Genomic DNA, 18,021 nt, shown 5'->3' with positions numbered 1-18,021 from the left:
TGTATATATGGGGGAAAAAATCCGACTTTAAGTTCTATTCAAAGTGTTTTATACATTTCTCATTTCTCATGAGGTGTGTGATATCTTGTAAATTTGCATTTAAGCTACATTAGTAATATATAAACATTTTCTTGAATGTCTGTATTAGATATACAGATGTACACTTTTACAGCCTTCAGAATGCCTTCATTCTTTGTAGCATGGATTCAGCGTGGTGCTGGGAATATTCCTCAGTGATTTTGGTCCATATTCAGATGATGGCATCATACAGATGCCACAGATGTGGTGAATGAACACCCATGATGGGAATTTCCCATTACATCCCATCGCAAAGGTGATCTACTGGATTGAGATCTGATGACTGTGCAGGGCACGAGTACAGAGAACTCATCATGTTCAAGAAACCAGTTTGAGATGATGTGAGCTTTGTGACATGGAGTATTATCCTGCTTTGAGCAGCTTCATGGGCACACTCTGGTCATAAAGAGATGGACATGGCCAGCAACAATATTCAGGTACAAGCTGGCATTTAAACAATTCTCAGTTTGTTCTAAGCCACACCAATATATCACCACCAGCAGCAGCCTGAGCTGTTCATGCCAAACAGGGGGCTTCCATGGTGTTTAGCTAAATTTGACTCGACCATCCAAAAGCTAAAGTAGAAAATGAGACTCATCAGACCAGCAATATTTTCAGTCTTTGGTTTGGTTTTGGTCAGCACGTCCAGATTGTTGTCTCAGTTAACTGTTGGTAGTCCTGTGCTGCCTATTTAAACTTCAAGAGGTCACAATCAGAGCACGTTGCTATTATGTTATGTTGCAGAAATTCTGGAATACTGGATATGCAATCATTAACATCATAAATAAAAGTAGAAACTTTTAATCACTCACATGATTGTGGTGTCAGTATCGCCGTTGTTGCCGTTCACCTTTGCACCCTGTTAAGTGTCTTTTCCTTTTCACTGGCCGTGATTTGGTTTCTGTTCACTTCAGCCTCATTCACTTGATGAGCACTATCATGAGGATTCGTGAAATTCTGCTGATAAGTGAAATTTATTTAAAATTATTTTTATTATACAGACACAATATTTTGTATTATTGTTTGCCAGATCTGGAGAATCCAAAAATACCTACATGGTTAAAAAAAAAAAAAAAAAAAGAGACCACCAGTGTTGATAACTATATTGCAAGTGGGCACAATAGACTATTTCACTGAGTCCACATTTAGGCCAACACCTAATGTGCAGTACAGTTTAGATGATGTACTTTATTGTACTGGTTTATTTCACTGAGATGAGCTGTTATATCTACAGACAACAGTATCAGGTGATAGCAGACTTCTCCATGTGAACCAGAGACTGGCATCCTGCTGGTACCTCACAGACTACCAGTGTTTGTGTGTGTGTGGCACTAGCATTACAGTGAAAGCAGAGACTGCTGAATGAAAGTCATGACGAAATCTTATATAACGTTGGGGATTTTCTTACCTGAAGGGGGAACACAGAGGGAATACAAGAAAGTTCACTCCTCTCTATCTCTTTCACCAAACATGCACACCTATGTATCTCCATTCACACAAGCACAACTTTCTATAAACACACCAGTGCACATAAAACATGAGAAGCAAACATTTAAAATCCCAGGATGTATTACATCTTCATTACAGTAAATCGTATGTTTTCATACATATAAATACAGTGTAAAGGTCTTCGTAATGAAATAAACTCTGGCTTATGGTTTTCATGAGTATGCTGTTATCATTTATTAGTTTACCAGCTGAACAAGCGATTACCTGTATCAACAAAAACGGGCATCAAACCATACAGTTAGTTATCATTATGACCGCAAAGCTGATTGTCAAACACACAGAAAGTAACATAGTGACAAGAAAAAGAAGTGAATTGCTTGGATTCACTTACATTTACATGAAATTAGAATATGGGTAGATCTTCAGGTTATCGTTCCACTATTATTATTATTACTGCTATACAATATGATGCAAAATGTGAACCCTTATGCTTATAAAATTAGCAAACATGTAAGTCTCAGTCATACAGGCCTAGAGAGCGATCGGTGCAAGGGGCAACATTTTTTCCCAGTAATCTGTGGTTGCCAGGGAGGTTAATGACCAGTCTAGACCTGTGTGACTTTAGGAATCGATTTCACAATGATAGCCAACAACGTCCACTTGCCAGGTGGTTGGAGAGTACACATTTCCCCAGTGATTTCAGTTGAGTTACCAGAATGTTGCTGACCTGTCTCTAGCCTCTGCAAGTGGTGCCTAATCCAGCAAAGCTCCATCTAAGGTGCAACATTTTTTATTTAAAATTGTCATGTACACCAAGCTACATATAGACATTACTGACATTACTGTCAATAATGTGAGAGTCTGTGTCTGTAGGCCTATTATAAGCCAATCATTATCAATTTCTAATTAATGAAAGTATCCTATATTGCCAGAATAGTTCCCACCTGATAAAACTGAACCCGGGCAAACAAGGGAACAAGTAAATCTAAACAAAGCCCAATTAAAACCCAATAAAGATCCTGATGCATGAGTGCAGTTTAGTAATAAGCTAATTGTGTAAAAACCTTCAAAGATCACATTGTGTAGAAAACCAAGTAACTCCGATGGGCTCACTTGTTGTTGCCACCGTATAATCTCATTTTCATCATATGCTCAACCACCACGCTCTAAAGTGTGTCCAAAGTTGGATGTTATGTATTTTGAGATAAAAATTTAAAAAAAAATCACATCCTTGGATCCAGATTATCTCAATTTTTCTTTCCAGAATTTATTTTTATAAGCCACTTTTCAAAGACCCAACTCTATATTACCTTGCAAAAGCACAGTTTTTGAGTTATGGGATAACAGATCCCTTTATAAGCAATTATCTTTGGCTTCTTTCATCTCTCATTCATATTTTCTTTGACACAGAGAGAAATTCTCTATAACTGAAGTTTCTTTGTCTACAATAAGACAGTGAATGAAAGGAAAAAAAGGATGAAATCCAAATTTGAGAGAACTGATGTGACCCCATAAAGAGTGTAGATCCATTACACTTCACATAACTTCTTTCAAGATTCATTCAGATCCAGAATATTATGTTGGACACTCCTTTTCTTTAAATAACACACAAATGCATGAAAGGGACAAAATGGTTATAACCTTTATAATACCAGTCAAATATGAAACCAAAAATACTGAGCATATATGTGTGACAGACAGAGGTATTACAGTGGAATTATATATGGCATATTCAACAGTATCCCAACATTGCATGATTTAAGGCACTCCATTACAATACAACAAATAAAAACAACAACTATATGAAGTGGAATCAGTCTGACTGTGAGTTGTGGAGAATCCTTACTCGGTCAACCCAGTGAGAACGAATGAATACTTCACAATTATGATCCAGTTTTTGTGTAAATAAATAAATAAATAAATAAATATGTGATGGCTCTAATCTAGACAATAAGCACAACACAAATTAGTCTTTGAAGACACTTAGAGGAAAGGAGGGACCTTTGTTTGTTCAGAACTGGCCAGCAATTCAGTTTTGCAGAGTTGCAATTTTAATCGGAAAATATAGAAGATTTCAGTTAAGCAGTGAGATGAAAAGTGGGCCGTGTGAGGCATTGCAGACACTGTAAATATTATATAAGCATCAGTTTTTGAGCAGGAGAGAATTTATTCCAATAGGATGAAATGTTGAATTATTAGAGAGGAATAAAATACATTAACAATGTGACAGTTAAGAATTTTCTTTACTTTAGATGAACTTTAAATGGTTTAATACTTTATGGCCCATTAAAATGCTGTTGGAAAGCTGTGTTAAACATCCTCGAGGACAAAATCACAACATGTTGTAAACATTAGGATTACTGGCCAATGCAATGAACAGAAGGTTTCCTTTAAAAGGATCTGTTAGACACACACGAGAATGAAGAACGTTTCTCGGGTGTGTGCAACCTAAACATGAAACATAATAACATGAATTCCTAAACATTAATATGGGGAACTCATTCTCAAAATGTCATTTCCATATTGGACAAAAAGAGGTAAATGTGGTACAACCAGTTTATAATTAAAAAACATATTTTTCACAAGGTGCAGTGCAGATCTAATGAAGCCAACTGGCCACTCGTAACAGTGACTATTTAATATTTACTGCTTAGTGGCAAAGTTTCACCTCCTATTGAACAGTGTTCTTCTGACGTCAGTTCCCTTTGTCACTCTGCCAGATCCCGTTGGCTTTATTGAGCGAGGTGTTGCTACCCTGTGTGGTATCCTTTATGGCTTTCTCGACAGCATCAGCCAAGGGCAACTTGTCCTCTGCTTCTGCCTCTCTATGGTAGAAATAGTTGAAGTTGGAAACAATGACGGGAACAGGCAAGGCAATAGTCAGCACACCTGCAATGGCACACAAGGTGCCCACCATCTTACCCCCCATGGTAATGGGACACATGTCTCCGTAGCCTACAGTGGTCATGGTAACAACAGCCCACCAGAAGCCATCAGGTATGCTGACAAACACTGTATTTGGCTCGTCTACCTCAGCAAAGTAGATAGCGCTGGAGAAAAGGATAACTCCAATAAAGAGGAAAAAGATGAGCAACCCGAGCTCACGCATGCTGGCCTTCAGAGTCTGTCCCAGGATCTGGAGCCCTTTAGAGTGACGAGATAGTTTGAATATACGAAACACCCGCACCAAGCGGATGATACGTAGAATGGCCAAAGACATGTTCTGCCCTGAGCTTTCTGCTGGAGTTGTGGCCAATTCTGTAATCACAGTGACAAAATAAGGGATGATAGATATGATGTCAATAATGTTCATGAGGTTGTGGAAAAACTCTCTTTTGCTAGGGCAGACCACAAATCGCACACACAGCTCAAAGAAAAACCAACCAATGCAGGCAGTTTCAATGATGAAGAAAGGATCAGAGAAGGTTGTGGGCTTTACACCAGGCGGACCCACAGTTTGGTTAAAAGGTTGTACAGCTGTGGGAACAACTGGGTCGGTCTCATCTCTGAATTCTGGTAGTGTTTCCATGCAGAAAATAATAATGGATATGACGATGACAAGGACGGACACCAGCGCTACACCTCGTGCTGCATTGGAGCTCTCTGGGTACTCAAACAGCAGCCAGAATTGTCTGTACACATCATTACTAGGAAGAGGAATCTCAACGTCTTTTAAGAATCCTTCTTCTTCTCTGAACTGCTCCATAGCCTCGTTTCCAAGCTCATAGAACAGAATTTCATCTGCAAACACATCGAGGGGAACGTTAGCTGGTCGCCTAACTTTACCTCCTGACTGGTAGTAATATAAAATTCCATCAAAGCTGGGTCTGTTCCGATCAAAGAAGTACTCGTTCCTCATTGGATCAAAGTATTCCATCCTCTTCAAAGGGTCCCCTAGAAGTGTCTCAGGAAACTGGTCCAGTGTTTTAAGCTGCGTCTCAAAACGAAGACCGGCAATGTTGATGATGACTTTCTGATCTCCATCATCCAAGCCTCGTTTATCAACAAAGAGATCCTCACAGCACTCCTTAGCAAGCCGGTTAAAGATCATCTCACTTTCCTTGCTGCCCTCACTGCTTAGCAGCAGTTTAAAGTTTGAGATCATGCTAGCACAGCTGCTACGCCCCTTTCTAGTTGGAGTTGGCATCGTCGGGGACTGTGGTACTGTAAGTGTCTGCGGAATGGGTGAAGATGAGGTCGATTCCCAAATGTATGGGGGTATAGGGCTGCAGTGGGAAGGTGTAGGTGTCAGGTCTGTGGCTCTTAGATGGTAGTTGCTGGTTGGGCTGCTGTGCTCAGGGGGCATGTCCACTGTGAGAGCTGTGGTCTCATCAGCATAGGTGTCCACCTCATCTCCAAGGTTGCCAGCAAGGTCATCCAGGCTCTCAAAGTCTACCAAGGCCACCTCCATGGCTTTGGTTCAGCCAGTGCAACACACAGACTGACAGATGGGAGGTTCACACACCAGAGTCAGCAGCTCCAGCAGCGTAGCAGAGCATTCAGGCTACAGTGTGACTGACGTAAATACAAAAACTCCTTCAACTTGTTTTTTAAAAATCCAGTTCCTGTAGAGTTGAAGAGGAGAGACAAAGATTATCAGTGTGTTTCTGTTAGCTGTGCAGAGCTCACCAAGGCAAGCATCAGGTCATTAGAATATGATAAACACAAATGCTAGTTTCTTGGAGAATTATTTGGAAACAGAAAGTGAGAGACATAGTTTAAGATGAAAAGAAAAGAAACTGGGAACCAGCAACGTTATCTACCAGCAATACAGCTAGAACATGGGGGAGAGAAAGAACAAAAACTAGTAAATTCTTTGCTGGTTCTTTCTTTTGCCTGCTTTGGCAGTGGCACTGCGATGGGTCATGTAACTTTGAAAACAGCCGACATTAAATAGGAGAGCAACTCAAGGGTAGCTACAGTAGGGCCTGACATGTTCACATATCTCTGACTGATCAAATCATTATCAAATTGTTGACATAAACTTTACTACTATTCCTTTAAATAAGTAATACTAGTTAGCAATACATACTAACCAGTGCATATACTGGACACTGAAGTTATTTTAACAAACAACTTGAAATGAAAGAAAAGGGATGAGAGCTGCACCACCTGTCATGACCCCGAGGGTTGTAGGAAAGGAGGACAGTCCGAGGTAACTGGGACTCTGCATACATTAGTGCATAATTAACTGACTGTGCAGTGATAGCATGAGCCTAGTTTCTACCAGACGCCAAGGCTCACATTTAAACTCCACTGTGCCATATCTTTAGTCTTAGCTGTAAAAATAAGCTCTGTTCCAGCTTTGCTCTTTATATTTGTATTTACCTGTGTGCGTTTTTTCATCAGCATTCACATAGTATGAAATAGTGAGGTTGTGTGAAAGGTGTATTTGTGCCTGTCGGTGTGTGTGCCTGTGTGGGGTTGTACTGTATAGGTGTGTATGTGTGTGTGTGGGTGTGCATGCATGTGTGTAACTGTGTGAATGGGTGCTAAAGCCTGCAGATGTTTAATTAAAGACTCCAGAGATGAGTCACCATCTAAAACCAGAGCCAGTGATACCAATCCTCCTTGGAGACAAAGAGAGAGAGCGAGAATAACGAGGATGATATGAAAATTATTGGGGAAGCGGATGTGGGTGGATGGGATGAGGACAGCATTGCAAAAAAAAGGGAATGTGTCAATGAGACAGAATGGGACTTGATAGGTGGGTGGATGGATAGACAGGATGATGAGAGAGGACCCCGACAAAAAAAAGGAGTCTGATCGATCAAAATCAGGCAAAAAAAATGGGACACAGAAAAGCATCATGGTGACTACTGTCTTTCACAGGAATAAAATATGAAACAAGGATGAACAAGGCCTAAATAACTCTTTAGGATTGCAAAATGTTAAAATCATGTGCTGAATCATACGATATGAAAAACACAAACTGGTAAATCATACAATGGAAGTCTCATTTCCTCCTGAGACCTCCTGACTGGAACAACGTCAGTTTCCTCAATTGGGACTTTCTAATGATCTTGAAACAGAATCTGAAAATCAGGCTCAACTGTCAACTTAATACTCAGAAATCATTGACATAGACCTGCCAAACCAATTTATCAACATTTTCTGCCCCAAACTAAATGTACTTATAGTGTTCATTTACATTATTGCACACTAAATTATTAGATGACTGATTCACAAAGCACAAATTAGGGCAATTTTCTCAGTTTGGCATTCTGTTTATTCCTAAACCAGGGTAGAATCTAAAGGAAGACATATGATATACAGTTAAATATGTTGCAACCACTCTAAAGTCAAATCTGCTTCCCTTTAATGTTGAGGAATGAACAAAGTAATCAATAGCAACAATATTCCCAAACAGACTCACACAAAGCATATCAAACAAGCAACAAACTTTTACCTTCCTTTGCAAGAGGTTTTTATACCATCGGCATCAAAGAATAAAAACAAGAGTAAGAGAAAAAGGGTCCTGCACAAGTCCAGCCGCTTTACCAACTTTTCACTTGGGATCAGAATGGTCAGCCTCTCATGGACTACTTTAGGTAACCTTATGCTTGAGTAGAAACTAGAGCTGCGGCAAAGGGTACAGGCATAACGATGCACACACACACACACACACACACACACACACACACACACACACACACACACACACACACACACACACACCGCAGAAAAACAAAGTCAGCAGTGGAAAGCAAACTCATTCTCAATATTGTTAATTTTGCATGTGTGTGTGTGTGTGTTTGTGTGTGCATGCATGAGTTAGATTGTTTCCCAAACCATGCATATCATAAGCTGTCTGTCAGGAATCTGAGTGAGGTACTCAAAGCTTTCTAGAGTGGAACATTGCAATTAGATCCTCAGATTTCTCCATGCTTGACTTGGGCCACACAGACACACACACACACACGTCTGTTGTTGCTATCCTCGTGGGGACATCTCATTGATATTAACCATCCAAATTGCATGCCTAACTCTAACCCTTTCCCTAAACCTAACCATAACCCAATTGTAACCTTGACTGTAAAACCACATTTTGAGTGTGAAAAATGCCTTCAAACTCAAATTTAAGTAAGTTTTAAGTAAAATTTCAGATTTGGTCCCCACTAAGATAGGAAAACCGGTACACAAACACACACACACACACAGGTCGTATCCATATCTGAGTTACTTACACTATCACAATCAATAATTGATTTTTAGCAACTCTCACATGTTCGACATCAGAGGAGTAGAAAGAGTGATGACAGAGTGACAAGGGCAGAGAAACCAAAGCCTCCATTCTCAACCAGCACAGCCTTCCATCTCCCACTGCCAACTCTGCAACGCTCACTGCTTCAATACTAATGTAACTATGTTTTTTCACTCTAGCATTCTGTATTACATATCCCAGCATTTGTGGAAAAAAAAAAATTGGACATATGTGCTTATAGCTCAAAAACTACCGGTAGTAAAAAAGAAAAATAGACAATTAATGAACAAATATTTAATGGAAATGGAAGTGATAAATACTTCAAATATACAGAACAGTGAAAACAAAATATCTTGTGTCCCTGACTATGACAGGACATCGTAAAACAAAGGTTTCATATGGGCCAATGTTAATGCATGGTGGGTAACCATTTTTACCATGCTATTAATATTCAGGATATCATATTGAGAAAAACTCACAAGTCCTTGTTACATATGATCCTTTAATGCTCACTAGAAAGCCCAGCACACAACAGAGAGACAGCACAGGGATTTACATCCAAGCTATGGTCATGCATGTTGCAATGAGCAGTAACTTTAAGTAAGCTATCCCTCGTGACTTTATCACATGTGTGTAAACATGAACAGATGTCAAGGCCGATCTGGCTTCATTGCAACCCAATCCTTTGCTGGTCAGATGAAAAAACATGTATATTTATGTCCAACATTTAACTTTGAGAGCTGCGTTCATTTGGTGAAATGTTTCTGTTTGAATAAAAATGAGTGTATGCTATACGAGCCACGGTCACTGAACATGTGTGAGACACATGCAGTGTTTCCACAAAACAATATCAACTTATTCAGGAAAACTGAAGCAAAATGTAACCTTCACACATGCACAGCGTGACAAGTCATGGGGGCTCTCTCAGATGTACTCGCCAACTCATTTCCAGCAAATTGGGTCTGTTTTAACAGCTTTGTCCAAATCTAAACATCGGAATAAAATAATATGTAGTACAAACTATTAAAACAAAATGCAAGATTTACACTTTGTTAAAAGTTGTTTCAATTCCACTTAATTCCTGTAAACTAATTGAAATGTATCTCCTCTAAATGATGCATTGTAGTCTTTGACACAAACTGCGCTTTACTGAAGAACATTTGTGATCACAAGAATAAATTTACAGCTGAGCACAGATGTTTGCTCACCAGTGTGCACTAATTCCTGTTAACTTCCCTTTGTGTGTGAAGAACTAGCATAAAGCACTCTCTTCCTTCAAGGCCCAGTAAGTATGGTTGACCTTGCATGATGGACCCTGTGTTATGCTCCTGGGATGAGGTGGGTGGGGTGGTCTCTGGCTGTGTGAAGGCATTAGATGATATTTTTGGATCAGAGTTTTGACCCTATTAAGAAGATTAATGCAGGCTGAGCAGCTCAGTGCTATAAGCCGAGGGATCTCTTCCGTCAGATTAACACAGATACCAGTGAGTTCACACACACACACACACACACACACACACACACACACACACACACACACACACACACACACACCACACACACACACACACACACACACACACCGCACACACACACACACACCACACACACACACACGCGCGCACGCACGCACGCACGCACGCACACACACACACACACACACACACACACGCACACACACACACACACACGCACGCACGCACGCACGCACACTGCCCCTGGAGTCGCCTATTCTAAATTCACATTTCCTTATCGCTCACATATCACACATAAATTCTGTATGAATGGTGTCTTAAGAATCTCCAAAAATGTTGTCATTCTGTAAATGACAACATGATGCAATCATTTTATTCACAATAGAAAAGATATCAAATTGTTAAATTGAGAAAATTTACATTTTCTCTTTAGCAACTACATGGGCTCCAGAATGCTACGACTAAGTTCCCTTTCTGTTACTTGGTTGTAGAGTTTTATTTCCAAAGGTGGCAAAAGTACAGATACTTGTGTTAAAAAAAATACTCCACTTCTTTACTCAAGTAAAAGAGATACTCAAATGGCTCAAAGTAAAAAAGTAAAAAGTAGCTCTTTAAAGAACATTTCTACCAGCTACTTTTTGTGCAAAAGAAACTGAACCTTGTGCTACATTAATGTAAAAATAAAAGATTGTTGTAGTGGTGTGGCGCAGCGCGGCCACACCACTTTTCAGTTTTCAGTTTGAAAAGTTGCATTTGCAATTACCTGCCACTTAAAAAATGTATTCCCTTTATGCTTCCTCCTCTTTTGTTAACTATATGCTGACCACAACTTATGGACAACAAAAGCACCATTCAGCCCACTTTAAAACCTGAGCGCGTGTTATTATTCCTTTTATTTAGATTAAAATAAGTTTGATATCCCAAAAGCAAACTGTGAAAGAAAATCATTTCCCCCAAATTATATGTATGACTATACAGTTAACTATACAAACTGGAGAGTCCGTCATAGACCTCGTGCTCCACTTTTGGTGAGTGATAATTTAGCTTTTTATTGGTATGTTACTTCACACTAATTAGCAGGTTTTTGTATTTGTTGAAGCTAGTTGTAAACTGATGCATGCACTGCTTTGCAGATGCTCTAGCTGTGTATTGCCACCAGGAGGCACTGTCAGAATTCTTATTTGTGCCATTGTTGGTCCTTCAGTCTGCTGTGGAGAAGACCGAAGTTACAAAGAGGGAAAACACATGTCTCCGCCTTGTGGACTGCTCACTGCCACTCCACTTCCTAGTTACACCCACTTTTTCAGCGTTCAATCTATGAATAACATCACTGCTTTTGGCCTATGCCCTATAGGTTTTTTGCACAATGACTGAAACCAGCACCACTGAATGACCAATGGGCTGTGAGGTCAGTTCCTTGAGAATTAAATATGCAAATTGTCATGACTATTGTCCATCCAGGTTTTGTCATAACAACCCTTCTTGTACTCTAGTTTAATTGTACTATATTGTCCTGTTATCTTATACATGTTTTTGAACATTAAACATTGTATCAGCCTTTGTTAGAAAAAGAATGGACATAAATGACACCAGTGTCCATTTGGTAAAACAGTTTTCATAACCTGAGCCAAATGCAGCCTTTCATTAGTGTAGTTATAAAATAGATGCACAATAGACCCTCAGTCTCTGTCTATACAGTATTTACTGTTCCTGGGGTCATGTGTATGCTGTGTGTACTTTAGCAGTATGCATTTGAACCGGAACCTCTGATGTAAGAAGGCGTGTCCAGTTCAATAAATGAACATGTCAGAAATATGAAGTCCCAAACAAACACACGGTAATATTACTAGAAAACTGTATTAATGAAAAAAATAATTATATAATAAATTAATAAATTGTGTAATAAATTGTGACTACAGCATAAGAGTATTTTTGTTTTCTTTTATCTTAACTATTAGAACCTATTTTGCATCAGTTATTTATATTTAGTTGCTTATATTTAGCCACATAAACTGTGGTGGCTAAATGATGCTGATGCTGTTTATTATGATTATTATTTAGTAAGTACATAATAATAGTAATAATAATAATATAGTGTTTACATCATAGTTATTTATAGTTTAATGTTGTGCAATGTAGCAGTTTGTGGGTCTAAATGGAGATAAAAGTTAGGTGTCTTATGTTGTGAGTTTATCATGCTGTGATAGATTTAAGAAGATTATCCTAAGAGAAACTATGGTTTGGTTATCAACTACAGTTTAAGACCTGTCCATATGAGCTAGAGTATGTAAAACATCTGGAGACAGTTGCATAACCCTCTGTGTAGATGGTCATACAGCTGTGTGTGCACAAAGAAAAAGATGTGCAGGTGAATTCTTTTCATGTTCATAAAGTGCATCCTCTAATGTAATCCTCAGTCATTGGGAAGTTGTAGGCAATTAGACAAGTCTTACTTCCACACTTATCGTTAGCAGTGGATGCAGACTGCCCTTCAATCAACCACTTCAGTGTGAATTCTGTTCGCACCTGACGTTTTAAATCTTGGGTAGAACAATATCACCAAATGTGAAATTGGTATTTGCATTATGGACATCAGGAAAAAAATGAGAGCAAAGCAGAAGAAAAAGTAATGAATTGAAAAAGAAAAATAGAATATCAAATGTGTCACAAAAGCAAAGGAACAATTAACAACAACAACAACAATAATAACAGTAATAATAATATTAAATTACAGAATTTAGAGCATTTAAAGCTTTTTACAGCAAAATCATCCAAAAAAAATAAATAATAATAATAATAGGCAATTATCTCCAAAGCATTTGTACATATTAATACACATACACAAATAAGTATTAATAGTGTGAAAACTTACTTTTAAAGGAATAGTACTGCATTTTTTACATATTCATTTCACAGGTTAGTATAAATAAATACATTTGTTACTGTAAGTAGAATTTTAAGGTATCTGTATTTTACTTGAGTATTTATTTTTCATTTATTTACTTTTTACGTTTACTTCCTACATTTCAACACAAATACTTGCATTTTCAAAACAGGCTCGTTATTGTAGGTTCAACTGTATCATTTATAGAGCTTATACTCTGGAGTTACAGTGGGCCAGGACAAGTGCAGGTATGTTGTAGTCAGCTTCAAGCCAGCGCTACAGAAGAGGAACGTGCATAAAGGGAGAAGTATTTCAACATGACAATGTTTCTACAACACTTTTATGAGCTAAACACACAAACTCTTCATGTGCACTTTGTCACACAGTATGTTGTTAGCTAAAAGGCCAGCTGCTGGGATTACATGGAATGTCATAATTTTTAATCACATATTGGATTATTATTTATTATTATTAACCTTTATTTAACCAGGAAAAGTCCCATTGAGATTAAAAACCTCTTTTGGATTTGTCAATTAATCAGATTTCATCTACATTTATACTAATAATGCTTAGATTCGCTGGCTGAATTCAATAATCATACCAGCTTTATATTTCTACTGCAAAGACAATGTATAGAATACTGTTAGTGTAGGAAATGGAACTCAGCTGTGAAACATCTGCTTGCGTCTTGTTGATTTCAGTTGTGTAAATCCACAAAGAGCAGCAGGCCAGCTGATCACAGCCTGTCCACTAAGAAAATCTAATGAAACTCACATTAGAAATTATTGTGAGCTGTTAGTATTTCCCCCACACTGAGCCACGACAACAGATTTTAGTGTTCCTCCACCTGCTGAATCACACTTGAAACCCCAGACTGTTCTCATTTTTCTGTTTAGGTGCAGAGGCAAAAAGTAACCCCCATTTATTTTTTCTTCTTTATTGCTTGTGTCCTAAATAACAGATTAAAGACGAGTACATTCATTAGAATTAGAATTTAGATTTGAATAAATTTGTATTTTCAGGTGCTAATATTTTGTATTACATTAATATAGGAGAAGGTCTAACTACCTGTGCATCAAATAGATTGTAGAATTGTCCTTCAGGGAGCAACTTTTGCACTTTTTTCTGTACTTTTGGCACCTTCGTTCATTTTGATTTGTTCTGTCTAAACATACTTTAAGACGTCTGGAGTGCAGTAAAATTCAGACATAGGTAACTTGACAGATGCTGATTTGAAAACAACTGGACATGGATAACTTGAGTTTTTTGTGTAATATTACTAATTAGGCAGCTCATTATCTTTCTCTTGACAACAATTTTAAGATATAACGTTTTGGGTCAGCCTTAAAGAAAGATAGAAATGTAAAAGTGACTTACAATAAATGCAGCTGAATTTTAAGCAAAGTTTAAAAAAAGACATTTTTATCTTTCACAACATTCCCTATGATGTCAATACCAACAATGGCAGTAAAAAACATATCTAGCTCTACATAGCATTATTATCACTTTGACCTTCAGATCAATCTATTGACCCTGAAGGAGAGGTCGGTGGTCACATGGGACACAATATTTTTTAATCCTTATGCGGTAATTTCTATATGTTGATAATACACACTGCATAGTTTCCAAGTTATGGGACTTTTTGCGTATTTTTAACCAATAAACCATTAAGTTGACCTTAAAGATACTGGTAGATGTTAGCCAAATTTTCATACATCCCAACAATGTTTTATCAGAATTCATTCAAAACTTTTAGAGCTACTGTGTTGCGTTTACAGACAGAATGAAGGCATGCATGCATGTGCTACATGCCAACTGCTTTTGTACAAGTAATATTACAATGATAAGAAGGAACACAAACTGTGAAATCATATTTGTTGTCTCTTCCATATCAGGCTTTGCTAGCTCTAAAATACATGAGTAATATGGTCTAAGGTATGTGTGAGATATTAATTAATTTTTCTGTTTAAAAAAATATTTTTTTAATAGGGTCAACATATGCCAGTGTATTTGTGGAAAAGGGGTATCGGTTTTATTTGTCCATACAAATTGGTTAAAACTCTTTACAGAGACATAATTCTAAATGACAAGCCATCATTTGAAAGAAACACACTGATCTGCAACACGACATCCACATATTCCCATATTAAGATTTCCTTCTCCATGTGTTTGCCTGGAGCAGATTGATAATTTAAGTGCAGTCTCCGTGAGGCATTTATAAGATGTAAGCTGTTGATGCTGACATGGGTGTGTCTGCAGGCTGCAGGCCACGTCTCAGTGCACAACAGCTGGGACTAAAATCCTCCCTTGGCATTTAGACAAGACACACATATAACAACAGCAACAGCCAAAATGAATTCCTAGTAAATTAAAAACTTCCTGTGGAGCATCTTAATGCAAAATAGTAGGCACGGTATCTGTGGAGGCAATTACATGAGTCTAACAGTGCACACTGTTGACATTCATTCAGATGAACAGATTCAAATGTTTAACTGTGATATATCACAGATCATTTACAGTTTCTTTCTCTCAAACACTAAGAAGTATAACAGCAATTCACATTTTGTATGCCAATCTACACAATAAAGTCAGCAGAATTCAATGATAGGAATCCAAGCATACAAAAGGAAACAACAAGCAACCACCAGCAACAATAAAAACAAACTTATACTATGTGGGGTTCTTCCTACTAAAGCTATTTTAAGATGTCCCAAAGACAATACAGATCTTTCTCAACCAATACAGAAAAGCGTGTGGCCCCTCTTCCATGAGCGATGTTGAGCCATGGCTGCAAGAGCTCATAAATACCCTTTCAAAAGTTAAATGTTTCTCAAGCTTATGTTTTTAATGCCCCCTTGTTATCCTCATGACCTACCTACCTCCTGCCTTCCCCATGGCCTGGCACTTTCCCTCCACTGTGTGGATTAAGCCTGTTTCAGTTACAGAAATATTGAATTATTTTTCAGAAGCTTTTTTTGTGGCAAATCCAGACAGAGAAAATATGGCCATCTGGTCTGACTCTATTACATACCACTAATCTCAGGTGGCATACAAACAAGCAACACACATCCACATGCAGGCTTAAACACATACGCACACATACAAAATACACTGTGCATGTTTTCACCTGTATTTCTGAAATGACCATATGACACACTGTACAATTTTTCATCCATGGAGACTCTTTTCAAGCAACGAGAGACTAAGTCCATGTATGCATTGTTTCTACAATCTCTTATATATGAGCTCAAGTGGAACACGATTCCACGTAGTTTCCTTGGGGATTACTAAAGTATGTTGATTCTGATTAATCGAGTAAATAATATCATTTTGTTGGCATTCAGAAGAAAGTGCTAAGGACACCTGTGCAGAGCTCATGGCTTTAGCTTTAGCCACTAGTTGAAAGTTTCAAAAACACAGATGCTAAATATGGGGAGACATAAATCAATATAATATTGATAATTAATAAAATTATTAATACAAGAGTGAATTTAATGAAGCTGAAATTACTCAAACGATCAGATCATCTATAGCCTACTTCACATTCCTTGGCGGGGGGGCATCAATGCACCAATAAATGGAGCTAATGGATCTAAATCATTTACAAATTGAAGTTATTGCTTACTTTTTGTTTTTAAGAAGCAGGCTTTTAGCTCTATGGCTGCAAAAGTAAAAGACTCTAAATAGCATCTCTAAAATATGGGGAAATTATAATGTCACGTTATAGGACGTGAGTCGCTCAGTCTTGACGTAATGTGAGCCACTGTTTTCAAAGTTTCTTCCGTTTCCCTCCTTAACCACAATAAAATAAAAACCAACCATTTTCCCAGTTGCCATCGTTGCCATCGTTCAGCACTTCAGCCGTGAAATAGATGGTAAGCTGAAGGAAGCTGTGCAACTTTAGGAAAGTTGCCTACCTTGATTGCCGTGACGATCGCGCAAACTTCCGGGCGTTGTTGGCGAAAGTTTGACGCGCCGGGCCGTGCAGTGCCGATGGCATGATGAATGTCAGCTTAAAACCACAATGCGCTTTCTGTCAGCCCCCATGCTGACCGCGCCGACAGCACGTACGGCCGAGGTGCCCCGGCCAATTATCCAGGGGCCAGATGCGAGAGTGATATAACAACAGCATGATTCCGTTTAATTTGGGCAATTCCCTAAAAATCCTTGTTTTTCTGCGTCCTCCAACCAAATCTGTCTCTTTATCTCAAAAGGGGAGGAGAGAGGGAGAGAGAGGGGGAGAGAGCGAGACTGAGAGGCAGATTAAAGCCCCAACCTCTGCCCATCTATTTTATGCTCTCTTGGCTGCAACATCACGATAACTTTCTATTTTCATTTCTAATTACATTGCTGAAGGAAGAAGTCTGATTCTCATTTCGTATGTTACACTTTGCTTTTAAAATGGATTCGATTTTTTGCGAACTATTTGAAAAAGAGCAGGCTACTCCACAAATTAAGCATTGTGTTAAATTACAATCTTAAGGTAAATAATTCAAATTATGTTGTAGGCCAGTAATTAATGCACTGTTGAGAATAGTGCAAGTCTTTTGACAGGTTCACTGACTGGCGATCATACCACTTAAACGGAGTGATGGCTAAATTACTCAGACTCATACTGTTTCCTTTCTTGCCTGGCAGGTAAGGAAGGAAACAGAATGAGCCTGAGTAATTTAGGCATCCCTATAAAAGCAGCAGGCAGAGAGGGAACACAGAAACCTGCTGGAGCTCAGTGCAGGGTTGGTTAGGATAAAATAATAACATTTGCAGACATTTAGAGACACATGGCATGCAGCAGTTTCTTGGAGTATTAAGTAAGAACCTCAAGTTGTCAAAGCCACTGTGAGTTTCTGCATGCTGCCTTTTTTGTAATACCATAATAGGCAACCACATACACTCACTGGCCACTTTATCTGTACACTTTTTCAACAGTA

At 38.4% G+C, this 18,021-nt stretch overlaps 1 protein-coding gene across 2 annotated transcripts; it reads right to left on the bottom strand.

The window, feature by feature from the left end:
- Positions 1–1,158: 1,158 nt before the first annotated feature.
- On the bottom strand, positions 1,159–17,274 carry LOC102290646 (potassium voltage-gated channel subfamily A member 10). Of its 2 annotated transcripts, none has more exons than XM_005914668.3 (2): positions 16,910–17,274; positions 1,159–6,092 (listed from the first exon to the last, which is right to left on the bottom strand). In XM_005914668.3, the coding sequence occupies exon 2, from the start codon at positions 5,936–5,938 to the stop codon at positions 4,223–4,225; it is 1,716 nt and encodes a 571-aa protein (XP_005914730.1). In that variant the 5' UTR covers positions 5,939–6,092; positions 16,910–17,274; the 3' UTR covers positions 1,159–4,222. The 2 variants fall into 2 exon arrangements, with proteins under 2 accessions (XP_005914730.1, XP_005914729.1); XM_005914667.3 differs by having other exon boundaries at positions 17,008–17,274.
- Positions 17,275–18,021: the final 747 nt, after the last annotated feature.

This window comes from Haplochromis burtoni, unplaced genomic scaffold, assembly GCF_018398535.1.
Source record: "Haplochromis burtoni strain Fernald_Lab_line unplaced genomic scaffold, NCSU_Asbu1 Contig_9, whole genome shotgun sequence".
Classification (NCBI taxonomy): Eukaryota; Metazoa; Chordata; class Actinopteri; order Cichliformes; family Cichlidae; genus Haplochromis; species Haplochromis burtoni.
The sequence above is the reverse complement of the archived record's forward strand: the minus strand, read 5'-3'. Positions and strand labels throughout refer to the sequence as shown.